The sequence below is a fragment of the Megalops cyprinoides genome, chromosome 14, assembly GCF_013368585.1.
Source record: "Megalops cyprinoides isolate fMegCyp1 chromosome 14, fMegCyp1.pri, whole genome shotgun sequence".
In the NCBI taxonomy this organism is placed as follows: Eukaryota; Metazoa; Chordata; class Actinopteri; order Elopiformes; family Megalopidae; genus Megalops; species Megalops cyprinoides.
This window is the reverse complement of record NC_050596.1, coordinates 1,177,448-1,202,211: the sequence shown is the minus strand read 5'-3', so window position 1 is coordinate 1,202,211 and position 24,764 is coordinate 1,177,448. Positions and strand designations below refer to the sequence as shown.

The 24,764-nt window shown below is 42.7% G+C and overlaps 1 protein-coding gene across 12 annotated transcripts in view; it reads left to right on the top strand.

The window, feature by feature from the left end:
- The window catches only part of LOC118788792 (insulin receptor substrate 2-like), a 95,643-nt gene that overhangs the window by 15,622 nt on the left and 55,257 nt on the right, over positions 1-24,764 (top strand). The window contains exon 2 of one of the 12 annotated variants that reach the window (XR_005005441.1): positions 9,926-10,032. The exons of 10 other annotated variants lie outside the window; for them this stretch is intronic. Coding sequence is in view for 1 of the 2 variants with exons in the window: in XM_036544879.1 (XP_036400772.1) it covers positions 9,926-9,930 (5 nt within the window). In the remaining variant the exon portion in view is untranslated. Of the gene's footprint in view, positions 1-9,925; positions 10,740-24,764 lie in introns of those variants that run through there. One more of the 12 variants, XM_036544879.1, reaches the window with a different exon arrangement.

The window sequence follows — 24,764 nt, the reverse complement described above, 5'->3', positions numbered from 1 at the left end:
AATAATAATAATCCAAGTAAAAACAAGAGGCTTCCAGCACCGTTGGTGCTTGGACCCTTAATAATAATAATAACAATAATAATGATAATAATAATAATAATAATCCAAGTAAAAAAATAGGGTTCTAGCACCTTCGGTGCTTGGACCCCTAATAATCCAAGTAAAAACGAGAGTAGCAGCACCTTCGGGGCTTGGACCCCTAATTATAATAATAATAGTAATCCAAGTAAAAACAAGAGGGTTCCAGCACCTTCGGTGCTTGAACCCCTAATAACAATAAATATAGCTGCAAGCAGCAATGAAGGGGCCAAGCACCTCAGGGCCTCCAGGTAGACAACTAATGAGAACAACCCCTGACCAAGACACCAATTCATCACAGGCTGAACAGAGACATTGAGACCCACTGTTACACTCACACCTATGGGCAATATAGCATGTCCAATTGACATTACCTGAATGTGTTTCGACTGTAGTAGAAAAACCAGAATACCCAGAGGAAAGCCAGATGAACACAGGGACAAGGTACAAACTGAATGCAGACGTACCCCAAACTTGAAACCTCCATAATGTTATGCAGTACTGCTACCCATTTGCACCGTCACACTGCCCCCCACTACATACAGTGCTGTGCAAAAGTATTTGCCCCCTGACCAATTTCTGACATTTCTTGCACGTTTGTCACGCTCATCCATTTCAGATCAAGCAAACCTGAATATTATACAAAGATAAAACACAAGTAAACACAAAATGCAGTTTTCAGTGCCAATGTCATTTATTAAGGGAAAAAAAACATCTGAACCTACTTAGGCCCATGTGAATAAGTAATTGCCCCCCTAAACCTAATAGCTGGTTGAACCGCCTTTTGCAGCAATAACTGCAGTCAAGCGTTTGCGATAAGAGGTGATGAGTCTTTCACATCGCTGTGATGGGATTTTGGCCCACTCTTCTGTGCAAAATTGTTTAAGATCAACCAGATTGGATGGTTTTCGGGCATGAACAGCCTTTTTAAGGTCATGCCACAGCATCTCAATAGGGTTCAGGTCGGGACTTTGACTAGGCCACTCCAAAACCCTCATTTTGTTCTTTTTTAGCCATTCAGAAGTGGACTTGCTGGTGTGCTTCGGATCGTTGTCTTGCTGCAGAACCCAGGTGCGCTTTAGCTTGAGGTCTCGAACTGATGGCCGAACATTCTTTGCCAGGATTTCTTGGTAGTGAGCAGAATTCATGGTTCCATCGATAATGGCAAGTCGCCCAGGTCCTGAAGCAGCAAAGCAAGCCCAGATCATCACATTTCCACCACCATATTTCACTGTTGGCACAATATTCTTTTTATCAAATGCAGTGTTCTTTTTGTGCCAGATGTAACGGGATGCATTTCTCCCAAAAAGTTCAACTTTAGTTTCGTCAGTCCAGAGGACATTTTCCCAAAAGCTTTGGGGATGATCAAGATGCTTCTTGGCAAAAGTGAGTCGGGCCTTGATATTCTTTTTGGTCAACAGTGGCTTTCGCCTCGGAACTCTTCCATGGATGCCATTTTTGCCTAGTGTCTTTCTGATGGTGGAGTCATGAACATTGACATTAACTGTGGCAAGTGAGTCTTGCAGTTGTTTAGACGTGGTTCTTGGATCCTTTTGGACTTCTGCAGCTAGTCTGCGCCGTGCTCTTGGAGTAATTTTGCTAGGTCGGCCACTCCTGGGAAGGGTCACCACTGTGCCATGCCTTCTCCATTTATGGATAATGGCTCTGACAGTGCTCCGCTGGAGTCCCAAACATTTACCAATGGCTTTGTATCCTTTCCCAGACCGAGACATCTCTATAATCTTCTTTCTTGTTTGCTCTTGAAGCTCACTGGAATGCGGCATGATGATGTGTGTTCAGTATGGCCTACCTCACCTTGTCAGACAGGTTTTATGTTAGTGGTCTCCTGATTGGAAACGTCTGGCAGCAATCAGGCCTGGGTGTGGCCATGAAATTGAACTCAGCATTCCCCAATAATAGGATTTATCACAATTATCTCACCTTTTAACAAGGGGGCAATTACTTTTTCACAGAGGATCATGTAGGTTTGGATAGGATTTTTCACTTAACAAATAAAATCACAACAGGACAACTGCATTTTTTTAATACTTGGGTTATCTTTGTGTAATGTTTGAATTTGTTTGATGATCTGAGAAGGTTAAGTGGGACAAAGGTGCAAAAAGGTAAAAAATCAGTAAGGGGGCAAAGACTTTTGCACAGCACTGTATATGTCAATCTTAAACATAAGCAGTGCCATAAAATGCAGTGTGCCTTCTTGGGACAATGCAATAAGTGCCAACACTGTTGGAGGAGTGCAATTTTTGTGTATTTGAAAAAATCCAAAATCATGGGAAAAATGGCAGAGAACATACCATATTAGCTGAATATAGTAAAATGTCCCTGATTAGAAAAGGACCCCTCATTTTTTAACACCTTTTTGGCAAAAGACTTTTTGAAGATCAAATCTTATTTATTTAAAGAAATCATTTCATTTGATACCACCAGGGTTCTAAATAGCTTCATACCCCAGGCTGTGAAGATCATGAACACTCTTGCTCTCCCCCCCCCCCCCCCCACCTCACTGAACTATTAATCCCCCCACAGGACCAGACAGACACTATTCTGCACTAGTGCAATCCATTTCATGCTGCACCTGGCATTTTTTGTACAGACAAAAAAAGATAATTTATTGACAGTACATGCTGCTATTCCCCTCCAACTATACCATAAAGACATGCCACCATAGAGTCATGCTGCTATTCCCCTCCAAATGTTTACAAAACTGAGTGTATTGTTTATGGATATATGTTGTTTTAATTCTCTTTGTAATTTATATACACTGTTGATGTAGGAGAAACTGCATTTCATTCTTGATTGTACGCAAGTGCATGATCAAATGACAATAAAGGAAATCTCAATCTGAAATAAATACACTGAATAAAACAAAATACTCTGATATATTTTCTACATCTTTTAGATGAAATTACCACATTTAAGTAAAAATAAACTAGTCTACTGGGATTTCTAATACCACTCAACAATCTCAGTTAAATGGCACCATCTGCTGTTCTTAATGTATAATGACATTAAAAAGTCTAGTCCTCCCATGTAAGACAACCCCAGTTTTCAGATGTAATTTCTGAAGTAGAAAAAAACCACTGTCTAACATTCAGGCCAATATGGAAAGTCCAAGTGTTTCTTCAACAGTATTTAGTGTGTTAGTTGTGGCAATAGGTCAAAAGGTGCAGGAGGAATTTTTTTCTCTGTTTTTCTGGTATAGCGCCCCCATATGGCCAAATTTCATGAATCTTGGTGGGTACCCAATATTCCCCCTGGCAATCAAGTATACCAATTTTGGCTTGACGGCAACCAAGCATTGCTGACATATGGCTCACTTCCTGTTTTGGTGTCTTCGGCATGGAAATTCATTGGTCAACAGCGGCCACATCGTTTGCCCTAGCAAAATTCTTTGAATAACTTTTAGTCACACCCATCTGTAGATGTTACGTACCAAATTTGGTGGTGATAGGATCAACAGCCTAGGACTAGTTCGCAAAAGTAGGTTTTTTGAAAAATTCAAAATGGCGGAAAATCCAATATGGCAGACTTTAACACCAGTGGGTGCATTCAAATCATCATGATCCAAGGATTCAGAGGAAAAACTATCAATGTGCCAAATTTCATACAAATCCACCAAGGGGTTTTATGGGCTGCCATAGACTCCCAGAGGAGAAAGTATAATAGTGAAAAATTCTAACAATTACAATTACCTTCGGTGCTTGGCTCCTAATAATAATAATAATAATCCAAGTAAAAATAAGAGGGTTCCAGCACCTTCGGTGCTTGGACCCCTAATAAAAGGGATTAGGGACATAAAAGGGTTCTGTGGTAGACAGTGACAGGACAGAGGTGGAGCTATCCGTGACAGGAAATTCTCACTATCCTTCCCATAATTCCACTGTTATGGTGCTTTTTAAAAACGTGATCTAGAGTAATCATCTCTGTGATCTTATTTAAGCATCAAACTGAGCTCCTAGAATCTCAGGGACAGGCAGGGACATCTTAGTGCCATCCTCAGCTGAAATGACCCCCACCATATGACAAGTAGGCAGGCTTTGCAGCATCCCTCAAGTCACTGAATCCTCCTTTGCAACCCTTAAGATGCTTAATTTTGTAAATTCAAGAGGTGGAGAAGTGACCCCTTTTGAATACTAATGGAGGCAAGGAGACGACAATGGCGGTATTGTGGTATGGAATCTTGGGATTTGCTGAGCGTGGAGACAAGCCCTTGCTTGTTCTCTAAAGGGAAAAAGAGGGAAATGCCAGTGGCACGGAGCTCGGGGGTGGGATACTTTGCCCAGACTTCCTCTCCATCTGGTGCCCTTTGCAAATCCAGTCTCGCCAACAAGTACAAAAGGGCAGAGGTCAGACGGGCCATCCCCTCACTCCACACAAACACAGAGAGGCTCGAGCCGCCAAGGCATGCAGCTGAGCGCACCCCACGCCCCCTTAAAGGACTTAAAAGGTTAGGCCTGACAAATGCGCATGATGTGTCCAAAGCGTTTGGCCTCTGCTGGCCACTTGCATTTTACAAAGCTCACTTAAATAAAATAACTTACGTTGACATTGAAAACAATGATCTCACATGCACAAGACTGGAAACGTATTAAGAGCTCTGTGAATACATTAACACAGTGTCTTTTGCAGTGTCCTGCGTCTGTGTGTGTCTGTGAATGTATACAGTGGATATAAAAAGTCTACATACCCTTTAGAAATTGCAGGTTTTTGAAATGTAAAGACAGAAATAACAACAATGTAAATGTCAGACTTTTTCCATCTGCAATGTAATCTTCCAACAAACAAAAATCCAGAGAAAAAAACAAATAGTTAATTTTCAGGAACATTTTTAATTAAAAAAAAAAACTACAACACCCTGATTGCATAAGTCCCTTTCATAACTGTGTTCTGTGTTCAAAGTTAACCAATCACATCTGTAGCTAAATATCATACACCTGCCATCAATGAAAGTGATTCTGATTAAACCCAGATTAAAGTCAGCTGTTGTTGTAGGATTTGCTTGAATGATTGGAGTTGCATCCTACTGGGAGAGCCATGGTCTGCAAAGAGTTGCCAAAGAAACTGCGAGAGCTAGTTGTTGAAAAGTACCAATCAGGAGAGGGATATAAAAGAATATCGAAGGCACTGGATGTACCATGGAGCACTGTCAAAACCATCATCAATAAGTGGAGAAAATATGGCACCACAGAGACATTGCAAAGATCAGGTTGACCCTCCAAAGTTGATGTGAGGACAAAGAGAAAACTTATCAGGGAGGCTACCAAGAGGCCAACAGCAACACTGAAGGAGCTACAGGAATTTCTGGCAGGTACTGGTCACGCCATGCATGTGACCACCATCTCTCGTATTCTGCACAGGTCTGGGCTAGGGGGTAGGGTGGCAAGATGGAAACCCTTTCTTACAAAAAGGAACATCCAAGCCTGTCTAAATTATGCGAAAAGATTCATTCAGTCACTGCAAACCATGTGGGGAAATGGTCTGATGAGACAAAGGTTGAACTTTTCGGCCTAAATTGTAAAAGATATGTTTGGCACAAAGCCAATAAAGCTCGTCATCCAAGTGCACATAGAAATAAATAATGCACATAGAAATAAATAAATAACAATAAGGCATTACATTAAAAGGAAACAAAGAATAGTGACCGAAATGGTGTAGGCTTAAGCTTTAGCTTATTATAGCTACCCTTTTTACGTAAAATATTCTAATAGGCAACCCTTTCTCTACTAGGTTTAGGCTATACAAAGACAAAACAAAACAGAAGCAAAAACAAAAGTTCCAAACATTTCATACACAGTAATGATCATACCTCAGTTATATATTTGTTTACCACCTTAATTTTAAGTTTTTTTTTAATTTGCAAAGTGAACTACACATTCTTAATTCCTTGTCATAACAATTCCACAAGTTTACCCCTTTGACAGATATACATCTATTTTTTTATATTTGTCCTTACCTTTGTTTTTTTAAACATACATATTCCCCTAAGTTCATACTGGCTCTCTCTAATTTCAAACAACCGCTGAATACAGTTAGGAAGTAAATTATTTTGTGCTTTGTACATTATCTGTGCAGTTTTAAGATCAACTAGATCGCAATTTTTTTAAGTATGTAAGTTAGTAAATAGCACATTGGTTGGTTCATAATAATCAGATCAATTTACAATTCTTATGGCTCTCTTCTGTACCATGAAAATTGGATTAGTGTTGGTTTTGTATGTGTTTCCCCATACCTCCACACAGTAGGTAATGTATGGAACTATGAGAGAACAATACAGTATATTTAGTGATTTCTGATTCAAGATATCTTTAGTTTTATTTAATATCACAATGGTTTTAGACATTTTTGTTTCCAACATAATTTATGATTAATTATTACACCCAGAAATTTATTTTCATACACTCTTTGCTGATTACCACATATTATAAACTTTGTTTTATTAAATTCAATGATAACTTGTTAATATCAAACTATTTCTTAAAGACTTTCAGTTCCCTTTCCATTGTATTCAGAAGTCATTCCAAACTTTTCCCAGATCAATATAAGTTAGTGTCATCAGCAAATCAAACAAATTTTTATCAATTTAGACACCATATCGACTTTGAAGCGTGGTAGTGGTAGCATCATGCTTTGGGGCTGCTTCTCTTCAGCTGGGTCAGGGGCTCTTGTCAAGATAGATAGGATAATGAATAGCTCCAAATATCAAGATATTTTGGCCTAAAACCTGCTGGCCTCTGTCAGAAAGCTGAAGATGAAGAGGGATTTCACATTCCAACATGACAGTGACCCAAAGCACACATTCAAGTCGACCAAGGCATGGCTTCAGAAAAGGAAAATCAAAGTCTTAGGGTATACTCACACTAGGCAATCCGTACCGTGCCCGAGCACGTTTGATTAGTGTGTTCGCTCCGAACTGTACCTGGGCACAGTATGCTGAACCTCTTCAAGCGGGCCTGGGCACGGTACGCATCAGTGTAATCGCTAACTGTGCCCAAGCACGGTACTAGAACAAGACACCAATGATGCGACTGTCCCATTTAACAAATATATCCGTTATAGCAACAGTTAGCTGGATATCTGTTAGTTACATGCCCAGTCATAATAATTCCTTTAAACCATCATTTGATTAGCCAGCTGAATTCCTTAAATATAACAAGCTGGCTACCTCCAAAATTCGATTGGTTAGTTCTGTAGATCTGTACCTAAAAATAACTCTGTGGATCCCCACATTAGCTTGATTACTAGCAAGCGAAATAAAACTAACCATACTTTACGTGGCGATGTAAGCATTGCTGTTGTCAGGGGCTTAGTCAGAGTATCACAAAGGAAGCAGCCAACCTGTTTAAGTAGCTAGTCTTCAACAATCGTTCAGATTGGTAGCCTGTTAGCTAACTAGCTATGTTTGTCAAATCTATCGCTAGATCGCTAACGTTAGCTCCCCAGGCAGTTAGCATCGGCTGTGCCATGCAGCGATTTTCAGTTAATCGTGCTGCACGTATGAGAAGATTTTTACGGAGGCAGCTGACATTGAGGGAGGAATTTGGAGCTGCTTTACTCGCAGACTACAATTCACGTTCATCAATAAGGTGAGAACCAGACCCGTTATTAACCCAAATATTTTCGAATGAATTGAAAAATGTACTATCCAAGCAGTAATAGAAAATGCTTGTTGTAATGATGACAGTAGTGCACACACAAGTAGTAGCCCTAACTGGTTAACATTAGCTAACATTATTGTGATTAGGCTACTGTAATCTGACACAAAATATTGGTCCCTTAGTATAATGACTGAAACTTCAGCTGCCTCTGTAAAAACCTTCTTATACGTGCAGCACGATTAAATGAAAATCAATGCATTGCATAATCGATAAATGTATAAGGCATGTGAGAGGTAAGCTACAAAGTCAATACAATCTTGAACTCCATTGTGCTGTGCGAGAGCGCTCTTCTTCAACACAAAAAGTTGCACAGTGATGACCTAAAGTCTAGATGTGCAAAGTTAATAGAGACTTATTTCCAAAGACTTGCTGCTGTAATAAATGCAAAGGTGCTTCCACAAAGTATTAGTTGAGCGGGGGTGTGGTGACTTGTGGTGTTGTAGTTTTCTTTTTATTTATTTTTTCAATAATTAACTCTTCTTTCTTTCTCTGGATTTTTGTTTGTTGGAAGGTTACATTAAAGATGGAAAGAGTCTGACATATTGTTATTTCTGTCTTTACATTTCAAAAATCTGCAATTTCATAAGGGTGTGTAGACTTTTTATATCCACTGTATGTGTGTGTGTGGTTGTGTGTATGTGTGCAAGTGAGTATGAGTATGTGTGAGTATTAGGGGTGTGAATTTTAAGAAGTGTCCTTAATCGATTGTTAACCTTATCAAATAATAATCGATTGTCAGGTTTTTTTTTTAGCCCACCCAATACCGTTTAGTAGGCTAGGCGTAAATTCTACGATCGTTGAAGTTTATTGTACTCTAGGCTATTATAAAAGTGATAGTTACCTTGTATATATACATAACACAAATGCATGTTATATTCCTCAGTTAAATGTTTATTGTAAATCAAAAATATAGGACATTCTTGTATAGCATATCACAAAATGTTGTGTAGGCCTAGGTTTCATTTTCCTATTAAGGCCAACAGGAAAAAGGGGGAAAAAACTAAAACAACTCCGTTTCGTTTGTCTCAAGTGAACCGATAGCCTAACATTATCCCTCTTGAACGATATAGACGACAGTAGCCTAAACTAAGCCTTCTGAACTAAAGGCATACACACTTCAGAATCTGATCTCCTATGCTCAAATAGACCTAAATAACCTAAAACCTAAGTATTTTTATTCAGGAAGATCAGCATATCTACGTGGTCAGGGGTGAGTCTTGTGCGCAGTCTGTTCACAGTAAGGCCAGCTGCTGAGAATATGTAACTTATTTGTTATGGCATATAGCGCGCGTGTTACCTTATATGGTTTGTTATGTTTTCATTTGTGTTATTAGATAGATTTCAGTTAGCATTTACTGTATTTTTAGAGTTAAATCGCTGTTTCCTCAAAGCTAAATTTCGCTAGAATTTCTCCAATCTAGTGTTCTAATGGCACCAGTTTTAGCATATGCGCTAAACGGCTAATCACCAGTGTGACCGTACGCGTGAAAGGGTTAAAACGAAATTTGCCGTTCAGCACATCTGCGTTTGCCACGCCTTTCAGTAATTCAGCCAGGTAAATGTCCGTGCTGGAATTATGGAAGGAAGGTGCAGTCAAACTTGATAATATGATTAATTTGCGTTAAAAATTAACGCGCTAAAGTTTCCAGATTAATTGCGATCAAGCGCGAACGCGTTAAAGTTGACAGCCCTAATTACAAGAGGAAACGGTTCTAAACTTCTGGAAGTTTAAATCAATTAATTGTTTAATTAAATCTTAATCGATTAAATTATTATTAACAGTTAATCGATAGTCGATTAATTGTTAACAGCCCTAGTGAGTATCTGTGCATGTGAGTTTAAATGTGTATGTATGAATGTCTGTGTTTGTGTGTGTGAATACGAGTGTATGTATGTGCGTGTGAGTATGAGCGTGTGCGTGTGTGGATACGAGAGACAACTGCTGCTTCAGTTGCCTTGGAGCCTGCACTCCTTACTTGGTAATAGCAAGGGAAAGGACCATTTAACCTTTTCCCCTCCTTGCTGGTCCCATTTCAGTGGCATAAATCACAGTGCCAATACACAGACACGGACAGGAAGGGCAGTCAGTCTTCCATACTCACACTGCTGTGTTTGAGGTCCTCAATCAACAGACTCACCTCTTTCATGGTCTCTCTCTCTCTCTTCTCCTCTAGATTAACAAGACCAAAGCTCTCTCTCTGTCCGCTGAGCGAATGGGCAGACACTGCAGAGCCATGTGGCAAAGGAATTGCCATGCGGGTCGACTGGATCATATGCTGCTGTAGGTGACCTATGACTCCCGACCTCTGACCCGCAACCTTGGAAAGTTGCCATATAGCTCCTCAGGCGCCCACTCCCCCTCCTCCCCCTTCCCAGCCCTCTATCAGGAACCGAACAGAACTTTACAGTGGACAGATTTATGTAGATACGAATTTTCTGCTTCATCGATGTTGTCTTTTGTCTTTGACCACTGGTTTTATATTAGGCTGTGGCCTGCATTGCCAGTGACACTTGTTCACTAAACCTGTGAATCAAGTCTGAAGATACACAACCCTTCAAAAATGCTTCATACACATGTAGATGCATACATACAAATTTCACACATTTATTTATTTAGGTATTGAATATATACCTGTGTGTGTATGTCTGTGCGTATGTGTGTGTGTGTCTGTCTGTCTGTCTGTCTGTATGCAACATGTACAGCCCAGAGATGGAATTCCACAAATTCAACAAAAAATTGCAGAAAGCCCTACCTCAAAAAAGCCAGATTATTGCTTGAATGTTAAAATTATATAAAAAAAATATTTTCAAAAGTGAATGTTTTGTAACACCAGTCGAAAGCCTTACTTTGTCATAGAGTGTTTCTACTGAGGATGTTTAGGTTGGACCTCTACATGAAAGAACCAAGGACACACAGTTGCCCATGAATCTTGAATGTCTCTGGCCCAGACAGCTGCTGCTTGCATACTGAATGCGCAACTTCTGAAATCGAAGACTCAAAGAATTATTTAATTATTATCGTTAATATTTTATTTTTTCTTAAATATTTAATTTAATATATTAATTAATTTTTACAATTTTGCAAGAGGAAATATTTTATTACAGAATATAAAAAGTAGATGATGATAGGTGTGATGGAAGCATTTTGTAAACGTGAGGGAGGTTAGACTTGTATAGCTGTGTGTCCTTGTCTGCCATTCAAGAGCGCCTTGTATACACTTGGGCTCCAATTACCTGCAGCCCACTTGTGTTTTCTGTTGCACTCACTGCTGATCTCACAGGCAGTGACTTCTTCCTGTCCCCATTCACCCAGTGCTCCACCAGTGAGTCCCAGGCCGAATGCGATCGGCTCAATGGTGAACCTGGCAATGAGCTTGAGTAATGGGCAGGAGTGCGCATCGATATCATATATGTCAGACTCTGCTGCTTGCTGGCTAGGTGTTTTGGACTGAAACAAGCTTGTCAGAACCAATGCAGTGTCTTGCACTTACAACACCTAGATTGTAATACAAGACACATTTGAATGCAGAGTATTCAGTGATCTGACATGAAAAAAGACAAAAAAAAAAGAACTCAATCGATTGAACATGAGAGTGTCTGACCGACAGGGTCTGGGCTCAGTCTCCTCAAAATTGCCTAATACTGTAAATAATGTACAAATACAGAGAATTCAACTATGATAATTTGGAATTTGTTCAACATTTAAAAATTCAAATAACATGTCATTTGTGTTTTAATGAATCCCCAAACTGATAGCACTAATAATGGTATGTGCTGGGTTTGGAGGGGTTTGAGTTTGGAACTCCAGGATACGCTGGTACCATCTGAACTCTTTAACGATGGAATGCCACTAAGAAAATATTTTATAAAAATGCTGTAATATAAAGAAAAAAATGAGAAGTTGTTCTTGATTTTAGAGTAAATCTTGCTACATAGGTACAATTTACAAACAGCATATGCAATATTTACATTTTTTAAAATAAAAAAACAACTTATTTTACAGAGTGAAACCAAATGTATAAATATTGTGTAAATATATTTGTTATACCTTAAGACAAATTTAAATTTAGCTGTTTGTGCATTTTTTCTGTTTTGCTATTGGAACCTAGAAGTAATTTCAGCTGTGTCTTCATAGGTATGCATCTTTTCTCTCGATATCAGCAGGTAAAACAAGAGGTCTGAGTGATCTTACTGTGTCTTCCATTGTATATACTTCATATACTGTTCATTGTGATACTACAAAAACGATAATTTCAATGAGTGTAGTTTAGTGTTGCTGTAGTCTGTATTGATTATGGTTAGCCACATGCAATAAAAATGTCATTTAAGAGAATGAATTGTTTTTCCTCCTTGTTTGGTCAGAAGGATTGAGAACAGCGTTATTATGTCTGAGACATCACATTTTGTGTGCTAGTTACTGATGATTAATTGAGACTCTTAGAGCTAACATCTCTCCAGATACTGTGGCTGCCAGTAAAGTTAAGACACGTTTGTATTTGGGAGGGCCAAGCTGCTTGCCACCTAAGTTTACTATCCCGTGCAGCAAATTAGAGGGGTTCTTGAATGGAAATAACTACAGAGCAATAAATGATTAGTTAATGGGATTATTTTCTTTCTTAAACCATATGTTTCCAGATTACACATTCTCTTGCTCATGCCAATTAAAATGCTAAGTCAGATAGCTGGAGAAAATGGAAACTCTATGTGGCAATTGGTTGTGGGGGGGAAAGGAAAATAAGAGTTCAAATGATTCAATTAGCTTTAGACACTAGGAATCAAGAGCATCCAGTAGAAAGCCATCTTTGCTGTGTGTGTGGAGCCTGGATGTGGTTTCTGGGGGGAGGGGCACCTTGTAATACAGCGGAACTGATGGTGCATTTGTGCAGAAAAGGGCCCTCTCTCTTACATTCCCCCTCCACCCCAAAGCCACCCCAGACACCGGGGTTTGCCACTGCAGATGGTGGTGGTGGGGGCAGGGATTAGAGTCACCATGCGCCTAGTGTGCGGCACTCTGACAGTGATATATGGAGTTGCTACTCTTCTCCCAGTTTAAGCAGATGAGTAGAAATAACCCTAAAAGTGAGTAAACACACAGAGGGAGAGACCTGGCTCCTGGTACAAAGCAGCAGATGGTTCAGAGGCCTCCACCTCACCTTCAGGCCCCAGTCACACACCCTAGCTGCAGAGATAAAGCTTCTTGGACAACAGAGGACATTGTGGACAGTGGATGGACAGCACTCGAGGTTTCTCTGCCCCTGCTCCATCCATCAGCAAGAACCTCCAGCACATGGCTCTAATTACTCCGGATAATTGATCCAATTAAATTTAAAAAAAGGTTTTGTGATAAATTTTAAAGACCCAGAAGACCCCCACCAGTCTCAAATGCATCCTGTGTCTCTATATTGAACACAACGTGGTGCAAGGAGAGGGGGGTGATGTGTAATGTGAGCTGCTGCACACACAGCTGCCACACTGCCATTATGCCACTGTGGGCAGGCGGGAGAGTGCGTTGGTGCCATGGGACAGAGCAGCCATCAGAGCTCGAACCAGTGCTACAGCTGAACAAGGCCTTCATTTGTTTCAGTTTGCTCGGTTGGTTGTTTGCGTGGTCTCATTTCATACCCTGAGGTTAGTAATCTCTTATGCCATTCTGACAGCTTTGCATACATATGCTTAACAGGTACAATAAAGTCAAGCAAGATTTTAACCGCCTGCCAAAAAAAAATTCCTTTGAGGTGGAAGCTGGCAGGTTGTATGAATGGGTGTCTGAACTGGCCAATCACAGCAAATGATGGGCCAAGCAGTGCTGCTTTGCTGTTGACAAAAAGGCACATCCATCAGGACTGTGGGGAGTGTAAATTTAGATGGCATCTTTATTTGAGGAATGTAACCCGGTCCCAGAGGAGAGACAGCTTTTATAGACAGAGATCCCTAAAAGTACTGGAGGAAATTGGATGTTTCCGGGAACTGTGGGGGGTGGGGGGGGGCTATTACATTACATTAGCAGGTGTGTCATTTTCAGGGGAGTGGGCCAGGTGGGAAAAAGCAGAGACGTAAGGGAGATATAAAAAGGAGTGGTAGGGGACCCCCATCAAACCCACTCTGCTGTTCCAGACGAGCACCCTCCCCAAGGCTGCGCGTGTGGTCGGTAATGCATGGCCGCTGGTCCTCATCCAAGATCCATCATTGCCATGACAGCAGCAGCTCGGAGCCCCCGGGGGGTGGGGGGGAGGGGGGGGGGAGAGAAGAGAAATTGCCGCAGTCGACACGCCTCATCACCACTCACCATCCCCAAGAGATCCCCACTTAGGGAAAGGGGGGGCAAATGGTATTCCCCTGCTCCCCTGGGGGGTAGATGGTCGGGGATGGGGAGAATGGGTGGGTGGGCACTTCCTCGCCTAAACCACACCTGATTTTAGGGGTGTTAGAGCAGGGGTGGGTGCCTAAACCCACAGATGAATTTGCCACTCTACCTCTCTACTCTCTTAGCACACAGAACCAATGTGACCATCAGTCACAGACAGACAGAAACGGGAAGAACTAAGGATGCCGTTAGGCTGCAACCTCTAGACAGACTGTGATGCAGCCACTTACTCTGTACTAAAATACTCTGCATACTAAGACTCTGTACTAAAAGACTATAGTAATGTGGCTGCAGATGATTACACTCGGGAAAATGAAATTGCTCAGATGGATCATGTTCCACTGCAGGAGAGAAATAACAGAAAAAAAAATTCCCGAATTTAGTATATGATATTATTGGAACTGACAGCCGATCACCTGTGTTTGGCATTTGTGTCTCCAGCCATTCTAAGGAGTCTCATTCTCCTTTTATTTCATCTCAGGATGGCTTTCTTGCAATGGCACCACCAGGTTATTGCGTAATCCCCCATTCAAATATTTTGTTTTTGGTTTAGTTGTCAGGGCAGGGTCAGCAGAAGGGGGAGGGGACTAATTTATCCTTCACTGCTGCAGGACACACCACATTCCAGCACCATCACACCCCGCACCACACAGTCCACTCCTCTACCAACACACTGCACCACATAGCCCACACCTCCACCAGCACATCACACCATACAGTCCATACCTTCACCAACACACCGCACCACACAGTCCACTCCTTCACACCACACTGCTCCACTGCTGCAGGACACACCACATTCCACCACCATCACACCCCGCACCACACAGTCCACTCCTCTACCAACACATCGCAGGACACAGCCCACACCTCCACCAGCACACCATACCACACAGCCCACACCTTCACCAGCACACCACATCACACAGCCCACACCTCCACCAGCACACCACACCACACAGCCCATACCTCCACCAACACATCGCACCGACACACCACAATGGCACACTGCTCCACACACAGTCAACACCTCCACCAACACACCACACAGTCCACTCCTCCACCAACACACCACACCACACTGCCAACACCTCCACCAACACACTGCACCATACAGACCACACCTCCACCAACACACTGCACCATACAGCCCACACCTCCAACAACACACCGCACCACACAGTCCACTCCACCACCAACACACTGCACCACATAGCCCACACCTCCACCAGCACATCACACCATACAGTACGTACCTCCACCAACACACCACACCACACAGTCCACTCCTCCACACCACACTGCTCCACTGCTGCAGGACACACCACATTCCACCACCATCACACCCCGCACCACACAGTCCACTCCTCTACCAACACATCGCAGGACACAGCCCACACCTCCACCAGCACACCATACCACACAGCCCACACCTCCACCAGCACACCACATCACACAGCCCACACCTCCACCAGCACACCACACCACACAGCCCATACCTCCACCAACACATCGCACCGACACACCACAATGGCACACTGCTCCACACACAGTCAACACCTCCACTAACACACCACACAGTCCACTCCTCCACCAACACACCACACCACACTGCCAATATACCTCCACCATCACACCAAACATCATATCCACAAGTCATGTAAATGATTTGCAGCTTCATCCCTCTCTTTGCATTTTACTGATGGACATCTTGAAAGTGGTGTCACTGGACAAAATACAGCCTGTGAGACCCAACAACCCCCCCATACAAACACACACACACACAGACATATACACTCACATTAGCACACACACACACAGAAACACACAAACACACACACTCACAATCCCTATGCAGTGTCGGTGAATCACTGTTCTCTACACTCTTTTTGTGTTCCTTCCCCACACTATCACTGTGCAGATAGCATCTGCAGCCAGGTGCCATCTGGAACAGCTGTCTCCTTGGCTATTCCCAGCAGAGAAAACCTGCTGTTGGAATGTTGTTTAGGAAAGAGGTCAGCTCGCATCTGCACTGTAACGGTTTCCAAAACATCTGTTTCTTTAGGGCCAAGTTCCATTCAAACATTCCAAAGTGACAAGTGATTTCAAAACCCCATTGCAGCATACATAATCTGACATTTTCTGTAGGTCATTGCACATATATATCACCGCAAACAATGTATTTGCATCCTACAAAATCAGCTTTTAAGCTTTGAGGTATGCACTAACTTTGGATCAACATCCCTTTATGGGCCATGTACGCTTTCAAAATGTAGCCTTCTATTTATTGCTACCTCTACAGTAAAATGGTAACAGTCTTTATATAACTCAAAAGCCACACTGCGGAAAGACTATAACTTTTTTTTTTAACTGTGAGAGAATATGAGCATTTCTCCTCTCTTAGGAGAAAAACAGCAACCAATTTTGGGCTTGTCGAAATGCAGCTCCACTTTCTTTGTGGCTGTGAGGTTTTCATCCAGGGAGATGCACTGTGATAAACCATCTTTACCTGACCCAAGGAGAGACTGCCCCATGTTTATGAGAAGAAGGGCCGCTTCCTGGGAGATCTGATGTGTGCTTGCACGACTGAGCTGGTGTGCTTGCAGGACTGGGCTGAGCCTTGGAATGTAGTTGCCCTTCCACAGAATTTCCTCAAATTCTTTCCCTGTTTGTTTACTTTTAGCCGTGCCTCACTGTGGATTCTCAGGCCCCTCTTGAGATGTCTGACTGTTTGCCATTTTGGAGAATTACTGTGGCTTCTGCCCTCTCTCATAAAGCATCCCTGGACACCCTCCCCCCACCACCCCTTCTTTTAAAGGCTTGGCAGATCTGTTTTGCTGTTTGACAGTTCCCCTGGAATGTGGTTTCTTGCTACCCCCTCCCCATCATATACAGTATACCAGTTTGGCATAAATAAATGGGGACAGAGCCTGCGGAGGTGGAGCAGATAGAAATCTACAGCTGTTTACAGTGTTTCCACCCAGATGTGATAATACAATGCAATGGTGCATTGTTGGAGTAGGAGAAAGTGTGTCTTTTTGCAAGGCAATTTAACGCTGGTGTGGCACTAAGAGGAAGAGGGTTCTTTTCCACAATGGAGGGCTGGTAGAGCAGCTCTACACTGTGTCAGTGATCTCAGTCCTCCTGTTATCACAGCCCAGGAGGGTTCTGCTGAAGATGCTCTGAGGAGACGAAATGGGTGCTGTTGCTAAAGCTTAGCCGCTTCAGAGGTGTGTGTGTGTGTGTGAGAGTATGTGTGTGCACACATGTTTATGGGAATGTTTGTGCTATGTATTTATGCTGTGTATGTACAAATATGGCCAAGGAATCCAGTATACCACGGCTATGTTCCTCGTGGGGCCTTCCTGCAAGAATCGCCCAATAGGTCAGGGGGAGACTCCTTTCCGCTGTCTGGGTCAGGCCCTGGAACAGGGAAAAGGGCTGGAATGGGGCTGGAGAAGAACTGCATAAAAGAAATAAATATAGAGCAGAGGAGAACATTGAACCAGGGTGATTGACAGAGGCCTGCATGCTGTATGCTACGATCCTCTACATTCAGCATCTCAGTGTCTTACCTTGGTAACAAAAATCAGATTTTTGTCTGTTCATTATTTGATTCACGTGGTAAGATCTGGGAAAGGAGATCATTTCCATGCCTTCTGTGAACTCCTGCGAGGGAGTATCATTTTCTTATCTTTCCCAAACACAGAGAAAAAGTAATGTATGATGCACTGTGATACATTACTCTGGTCATCTCAGAGCAACACAAAGTCTGAAATATGTTTCAAAAATTACAGGGGGGATCTACTGACCTTTGTGAAGCCCAGATGAGTGAATCCAACCTCCACCGAGAGACAGCAGCAGAGGTGGACATCCCGGCTTCAGAAAGTAAAAGTCCTGCCACGTATTTGTTCCACCCATGCACTACACCAGCTGAATTTAATTAGCACAACTCTTCATCCAGGTAGAGGAGCTAATTAGTGAAATCACCTTGTTTAGTGAATGGCTAGAACAAATACATGGCAGGACTTTTACTTTCTGAAGCCAGGGTGTCCACCTCTGGACAGCAGTAAAGGTTGAACCCTGCTGTTGATAGAGGTTGGCCTTCAGTTTGGTCCCCTGATGGATAGCACAGAATATTGCTGGTTCCGTAAGAGAGTAAACCCCGGAGACAGCCGCTGTATCAGGTGGACTCTTCTGGCATAACTCTCTCTCCTGTTGAGCAGTGGGGGTGGACCTCGGCATGCCTGCACTCTGCAGATGATCACATTGACTACGCTCTGAGCCAGACTGCACGTCCCCCATCAACCCTCGATCAGCCAGTCAAAGCACACCGCTGCTCTCTAAATCCACCAAAAGACGATCAGGAGAAAAGATTGGGATGTGCACTGTGCCTCTCATCAGATGCAAGGAGGTCAAGCAAAGCTTCTGTCTGGATTGTTTTATTTGTGTGCCCCTCATGTCACCCTCAGTGTGTGTGGTATAATACCATCAATGTGTGTCTCACTGCTGTTAGATAACTGGCTATCCTAAAGCCAGGACAACAAGGAAGCACTGTCCCCTCATGTCAAGAACAAGAACTGAGAAAACAGGAAATGAAAGACCATAGCAGCAAGTTGAAAGGGAAGGTGCTCCAGCAAAACAAGATACTGAAGTGTCTACCAAGCAGGTGAAAAAACCCCATTGAGCTAATCTATGACACTATTCTGACCTATGATAAAGCTGATACAGGGAAAATATACAACCAGTAACACAGCTATTAACCCTTATACATCTTTCACAATAAGGGGCAGTTTTTGCTTGGTATTAAAAAATCAGCCCATTCCATCATAGTGAAAGGTGTCACCCACACTACCACCACTGTCACCACACAGCATTCTCCCTGGGGCAGAACCACATGGCTGCTGAGCTTGGCTCAGCCGCTGTCCTGCTGCTTGATGGTTTCTACCCTGCCATAGCAGGAATCCATCAGTACCCTCTCCAACCAATGGACCTGGCCCGACACTGCTGCTGGATTCTGATACATACACACAATGTGATAATCTCAGCCTCTGGTGAACTGTAACACCTCAGCCTTTGTTTGGGAGATTATAGTACATTGCCATTCAGCACACTCTTATCTAGAGCAACTTGCACAGGTTACAATTTCCTCCATTTATACAGCTGGATATTTACTGAGGTAATTGTGGGTTAAGTACCTTGCCTAGGGGCACAGCTGCAGTCCCCCAGTAGGGAATCGAACCAGCAACCCTTCAGTTATGAGCCCTGCACCATACCAGAGGGCCAGAATTAGCGGAGAGCTCTGATCAGCTCACTGCAGGTTAGCAGTCCAAATATACTGAACGCTGGTCGTCAAAGGTCTAATGCAACTGACAGCCAGAGAGACAAACAAACAAAGCAGGATGGCAGCAGCCTGTCACCAAAAGCTGTGCGAGCAGATCAGTGAGTGACCAAAAGATGATGGGCTTTGTGGTTCAGTTTTGGTTTGTGGGTTGCCTGTGGTCATCTGTATTCACATCAGTTGTGGGACAAAAAGAACACTAATGCTGGGGGATGGGGGATGGGGTGATGAGAGTCTGGGTGCTGAGTAAGAATAAATTGGAGGAGGGAGGGGGGATGGGGGACCAAAAGGTGGGGGAGGGGCAGCTGCTGGGATGGGAATTAGTCTCCTATTGATGAGTGGAGGTGGTAGTGTAGTGGGTAGGAGCTCTGGGGGAAATGAGCAAGTGAATAATTGGGTAAATAGCCCCATTTTGCAGCCTTAGTGGAATTGCCACTTAAGAATCTCTCAGCTTAGGATGACGTAGACCTTTTATGTTGTGGCCAAGTTAATGCCATGTACTGATGATCCAATCCACCTGTACCTGTATTTCAGTTTCAGGTATGCATTCATTTATGAATCTTATGCTGAAAATTCCACTGTAGACATGCAGATTGATGTAAAGTGGCATTCGAAATGGAGTGTGAGTTACTCAGAGAAGATCCACCATTGTGTGAGCCTTTTAGAAGGCGGGCTTATGGTACCTCCCTGGGTGGAGATATAATGGAAAGGGGGTGGAGAATCGCAGCTCCTAACAGATGGTCTTGGTGACAAGGTATGAAGAAAGCGCCAACAAAGGCTTGAATCCGCATTGATTCAGTTGTGTGTTTGTGTGAGTGTGTGTGTGTGTGTGTGTGTGTGCCTGCGCGCGTGTATGTGTATCTGCACAAATGTTAAGATTTTATAGAGGCACCCCCAATATCAGCTCATATCTAAATGCATTTCATAAAAGATCTTTGCTGAAAATCATATGAATAATTTAGCATGACTTCCAAAGGTATTGATAGAGATAATGTCCTATCCTGCCACAGGTAGTAATTCTTCTTGATAAATATTAAAGGTAAATGATATGTGATAAGTGATATAATGATATAATGATAAGTGCTATGAGATCAATCCCTCCAAATGCTCTTTTGACACACACCTCATGAGCAAACTGTAGCTGAAAGAATAAACCATTATCATTAAATAAACTGGATGTGTTTCAACACACCAATCACTTTCAGTGGCATTTACCCTGCCTGAAAGATTAGGCCAGGGCCATGGCCCGATCAAGCATGCTTCCCACGACAGCAGTGAGACGAGCCCTTGTGGATATAAGATCCTTTCAATGCTGACATCATTATGCTGTTCTTGGGTTTGTAAAGATATGGTAAGGATGTTGTCCACACACATGGGCTGACACAGCAGGAAAAAATGGAATTCTACAGATTATTTTAAAAAACATCATTAACCTGATGGCAGAAACCTGATAGTTGCGTCAGAGGGACAAAACACATGTAAATGATATGCTTCACTGGTTTTTCCAAGAAAGCTATTGAATATGTACAAAACATGTAGCTAAATCAGACTGATATGCCAGCAGAGGCTTTGCGTAGTTGAACAGTCTGCAAGTAATAATAGGAACAAGCTGTTACTCAACTTGGATGAAGAAAACATAGCCAAAATTAATTAAAAACAGATAAGAGTGCACAAAAACTTACGCGACTGTGATATACCTCCGATCCAGATTGGATTGTATGTTGTCTATACTTTCTGAAACATGACTAACTGGGGGATTGGGATTCTATTTCACTGCTTGCCTAACAGGGTTTTTTCCCAGTCTTCTTCTTCCTAGGTGAATTTTTTACGGCACAGCTGTGGCAAACACATTCCTGTTCGCATTCCCGCTCTAGGAAACTCAGTGTCCCTAACATCACAAGAGATCAGCGTCATTTGTTTTCAAACCACCACCAGAGATCTCCTAGCAGGCTGTGTTCCAGCACCTTGTTTTCATTCAACAGTAGCTTAACAATGAGAAAACTGTTCTAGACCACCTGAATCTGAAGTGCATGTTGCATGTAGCCTCCCTCAACTCCTGTGAGCGTGAACATGAATGCATCACAGTTCCTGGTCACGAAAACACACAATGGTCACATCACAATGATGTGAAAGTAAGAATAAGAAAAAAACGCTGAGAAAAAAGCAAAAATATTTCATATACTAAAATTAGCAGTGGGGAAGGACAGAAGGTCCATCTTAAAATAGACAGTCAATTACCAAATGGGAGCACCATCCAGTGGTGTATGTTCTTTCTATATCTCTCTTTCTGTTTCTGAGTTATTTATTTGTGTTTGTGAGATTGCTGTTGTTCATTCATTACAGTCTCAGTATGTGAAAGAGGGGGCTATGTACATGGGCTACGTAAACATACCACAAGATCTGTTTGTTCCTTCCATAAATTGCCTTTTTGAAGCAGTGCCCACTCTTTATGTGAGTAGCCTTGTACTTTGAATTTGGAAATAACATTGGTAAGCTACTGCCTTTGGTCAGGCCTCCAGCAGAACACTGCGTGGCTCTGCCTTTAACTGATCTATGAGCAGACAGTTGAGATCATGTCCAATTCAGAACCTTCAGCAATGACAGCTGTTGTTAGTTGACAAAGTTTCGGTGCTGGTATGCTTGGAGTACTGTAGCATTCAGCTAATGGGCATTGCTCTTGCTCTATGAACTTGTGTCGGCAGTTAGCTGTGAAAGTGAGGAAATAGAACAATGTAAAATTATAAACAAGCTGAAGGATTGCTTCCTGAGCAATGGCTGGGACAAAGGGGAGAATTTGCCCCGGTGCAGAAATTTCCTCTCTCCAACAGCCATGTGCTTCCAAGTCAGGCCGAGTGGGATACTCCAAGCTTCCGATTGGCCAGCCTGGGCAACTCATAAAGTCATAAAGTCTGCCAATCCTGCACACACACACACACACACACACACACACAAACATAGCAACATGGATTTTTTCATAGCCTTCAGGAAACTAATCTTGTGAAAGCAACTGCCTTCCTGTTCTTGCTGTGTGACGGGAGAGCCTAGCAGCAGGTCAACCAGTCTGAGTGGCAATGTGAGGCCCCCACTCAGTCACGGCAGGGCTCAGAATGGCTCTGAATCTGATTAACTCCATCACATGCACTGTTCAAGCCCACAGCTCACCTCCAACACTTGCACTGCACAAACCCACAGCTCACCCCCAACACATGCACTGCACAAACTCACAGCTCACCTCCAATGCATACACTGTACAAACCTACAGCTCATCTCCAACACATGCACTGCACAAACCCACAGCTCACCTCCAACACATGCACTGTATAAACCCACAGCTCACCTCCAATGGATGCACTGTACAAACCTACAGCTCAACTCCAACACATGCACTGCACAAACCCGCAGCTCATCCAGACTCATTCCAAATGGGTTAAATTTGTGTATACAACACTGCCACATGTCAGGAGTAATGTCATGACAGTACTTCTGCTATACATCCTGTATTGGGAGCTTTTGAAAACAGGCTGCACTGAGGATTTTTTGGGTCGGGTTGTCCAAGTAGTCACAGGGGGAACTATATTTTCTGATGTGATATGAGTGAGTTTCAGTCTGTGGAAGAACGCCAGAGAAAAAATGTCAATGGTCCTTCATACTTCACACTACAGCATTTAGCAATGAAAGACTTCCTCTATGTCACTTCCCTCAAACTCAGAGAAAAGGGTTCCTATTAAATGCACTGCTGGAGAGATGGGTGACCCTACTGGGCTAATCCAGGAAGGAATGACACAGAGGGAGATTATCGTAGTGGAAATGTTGTGGCAGGAAGCTATGTGGGTAATAACAGCAACACTAGGCATTTCCAGTTCATAGAATCCAGAAAATAACAACCTTTCTGCTCTGGGGTTTGCAACATGTTAACAAGTCTTTAGCGAATGTTACCAGATCATTTCTAACACTGGAAGGTGAGAAAGTCCATAAGGAAAGGGAAGACTTATACAGCTGGATACAAGCGGTCGTCTCACAGATGTGGGCATCTTCCGCTGTAACCCCACTTTGGTTTGCTTCCTTGGTGAGCCTGGCTTTCAGATGGCCAGTCATCTAACTGCAGTAAAGGACACATCAATGTCATTGTACCACACACTACTGGGTGACAGCATGGGCACACTGTTAAAAAAATGGACACAGAAACCTCAAACCTCACCTCATCCCCTCTAATGGTATGTTCCAGCTTCAATCACCCTTTCAAACACACAATCCCTTTAGAGTCTGGGGAATCTGCTGACCATGTCCAGATGGAGAAAGAAATCACAATGATAACATTGGAAGCCCTGTTTGTGTAATACTGAATTATGTCATACTGTTTGATGTTATCAGATTGCAGCGCAGTGGTACAGGGAGTACTCTAACTCAGGAAGGTACAAACCCATATTGCGAATTCATGACAGGAAGCAGAGTGATTTGCGCTAAATCCAATTTGATTAGGGTTCCGGAATGTCTCTGCACAGTATGTGCTGTCCACAGCCAGGTACAGTGAACCCCATAACGCACTGCAAACAACTGGTTTAAACCAGCTGCCCCTCCTCTCCCCCAGTTATCAGGTCACATTTTATCAGTACTGTATGGCCCATGACTTGATTTACGCAGAACTGGGACAGGCAGCTCTTAACAGATACTCTTTCGAGGAAGGAGAAGAGAGGACATTATCACAAAATTGTGGGAGAGACCGAAAGCCAATGACAATATGGGACTTGTGACACTGGGAGGAAATAAGCATAATATTGTAGACAATTGGGTACCCTCAGGGGAAGAAAAGTGGGTTCCAAACATGGCAGACCTGCTGCATGATGGACAGCTGGCACGATGTTCAGCCCCATTCATTCCCTGTGTTGAATTGGTGTGTTCCTGTAGGGAGGCTGAGACTGCGGGGACAGAGAATGGGTCACTGTGTCATCCAGAAGATCACATATCTGGTGTTTAATAATGTGGAAAGATGAGATGCTTCATCCTGTAAACTACATCTTAGTGGTGCTGCCAATAGAGGTGGGAAATAGATGATTGTGATTTTATATCATTGCTCTCTATGAACTCTTAATGTTGTACTCAATGAAGAGGACCCAGAGCAGAGCACTGATGAGTCCAACAAAATGAGAACTCTGGTAACATATCTAAGTAAGCAAATATTAGTAAAATGAAATTAAAAATTTGAAACTATATTTTAATTTGTTTAGAATAGTTAATGGTATAGCCATTAGTTTGGCTCATACTTTTGTAGATTTTAGTTATTTTAACATTTTGAATGTAGTGTTAACCA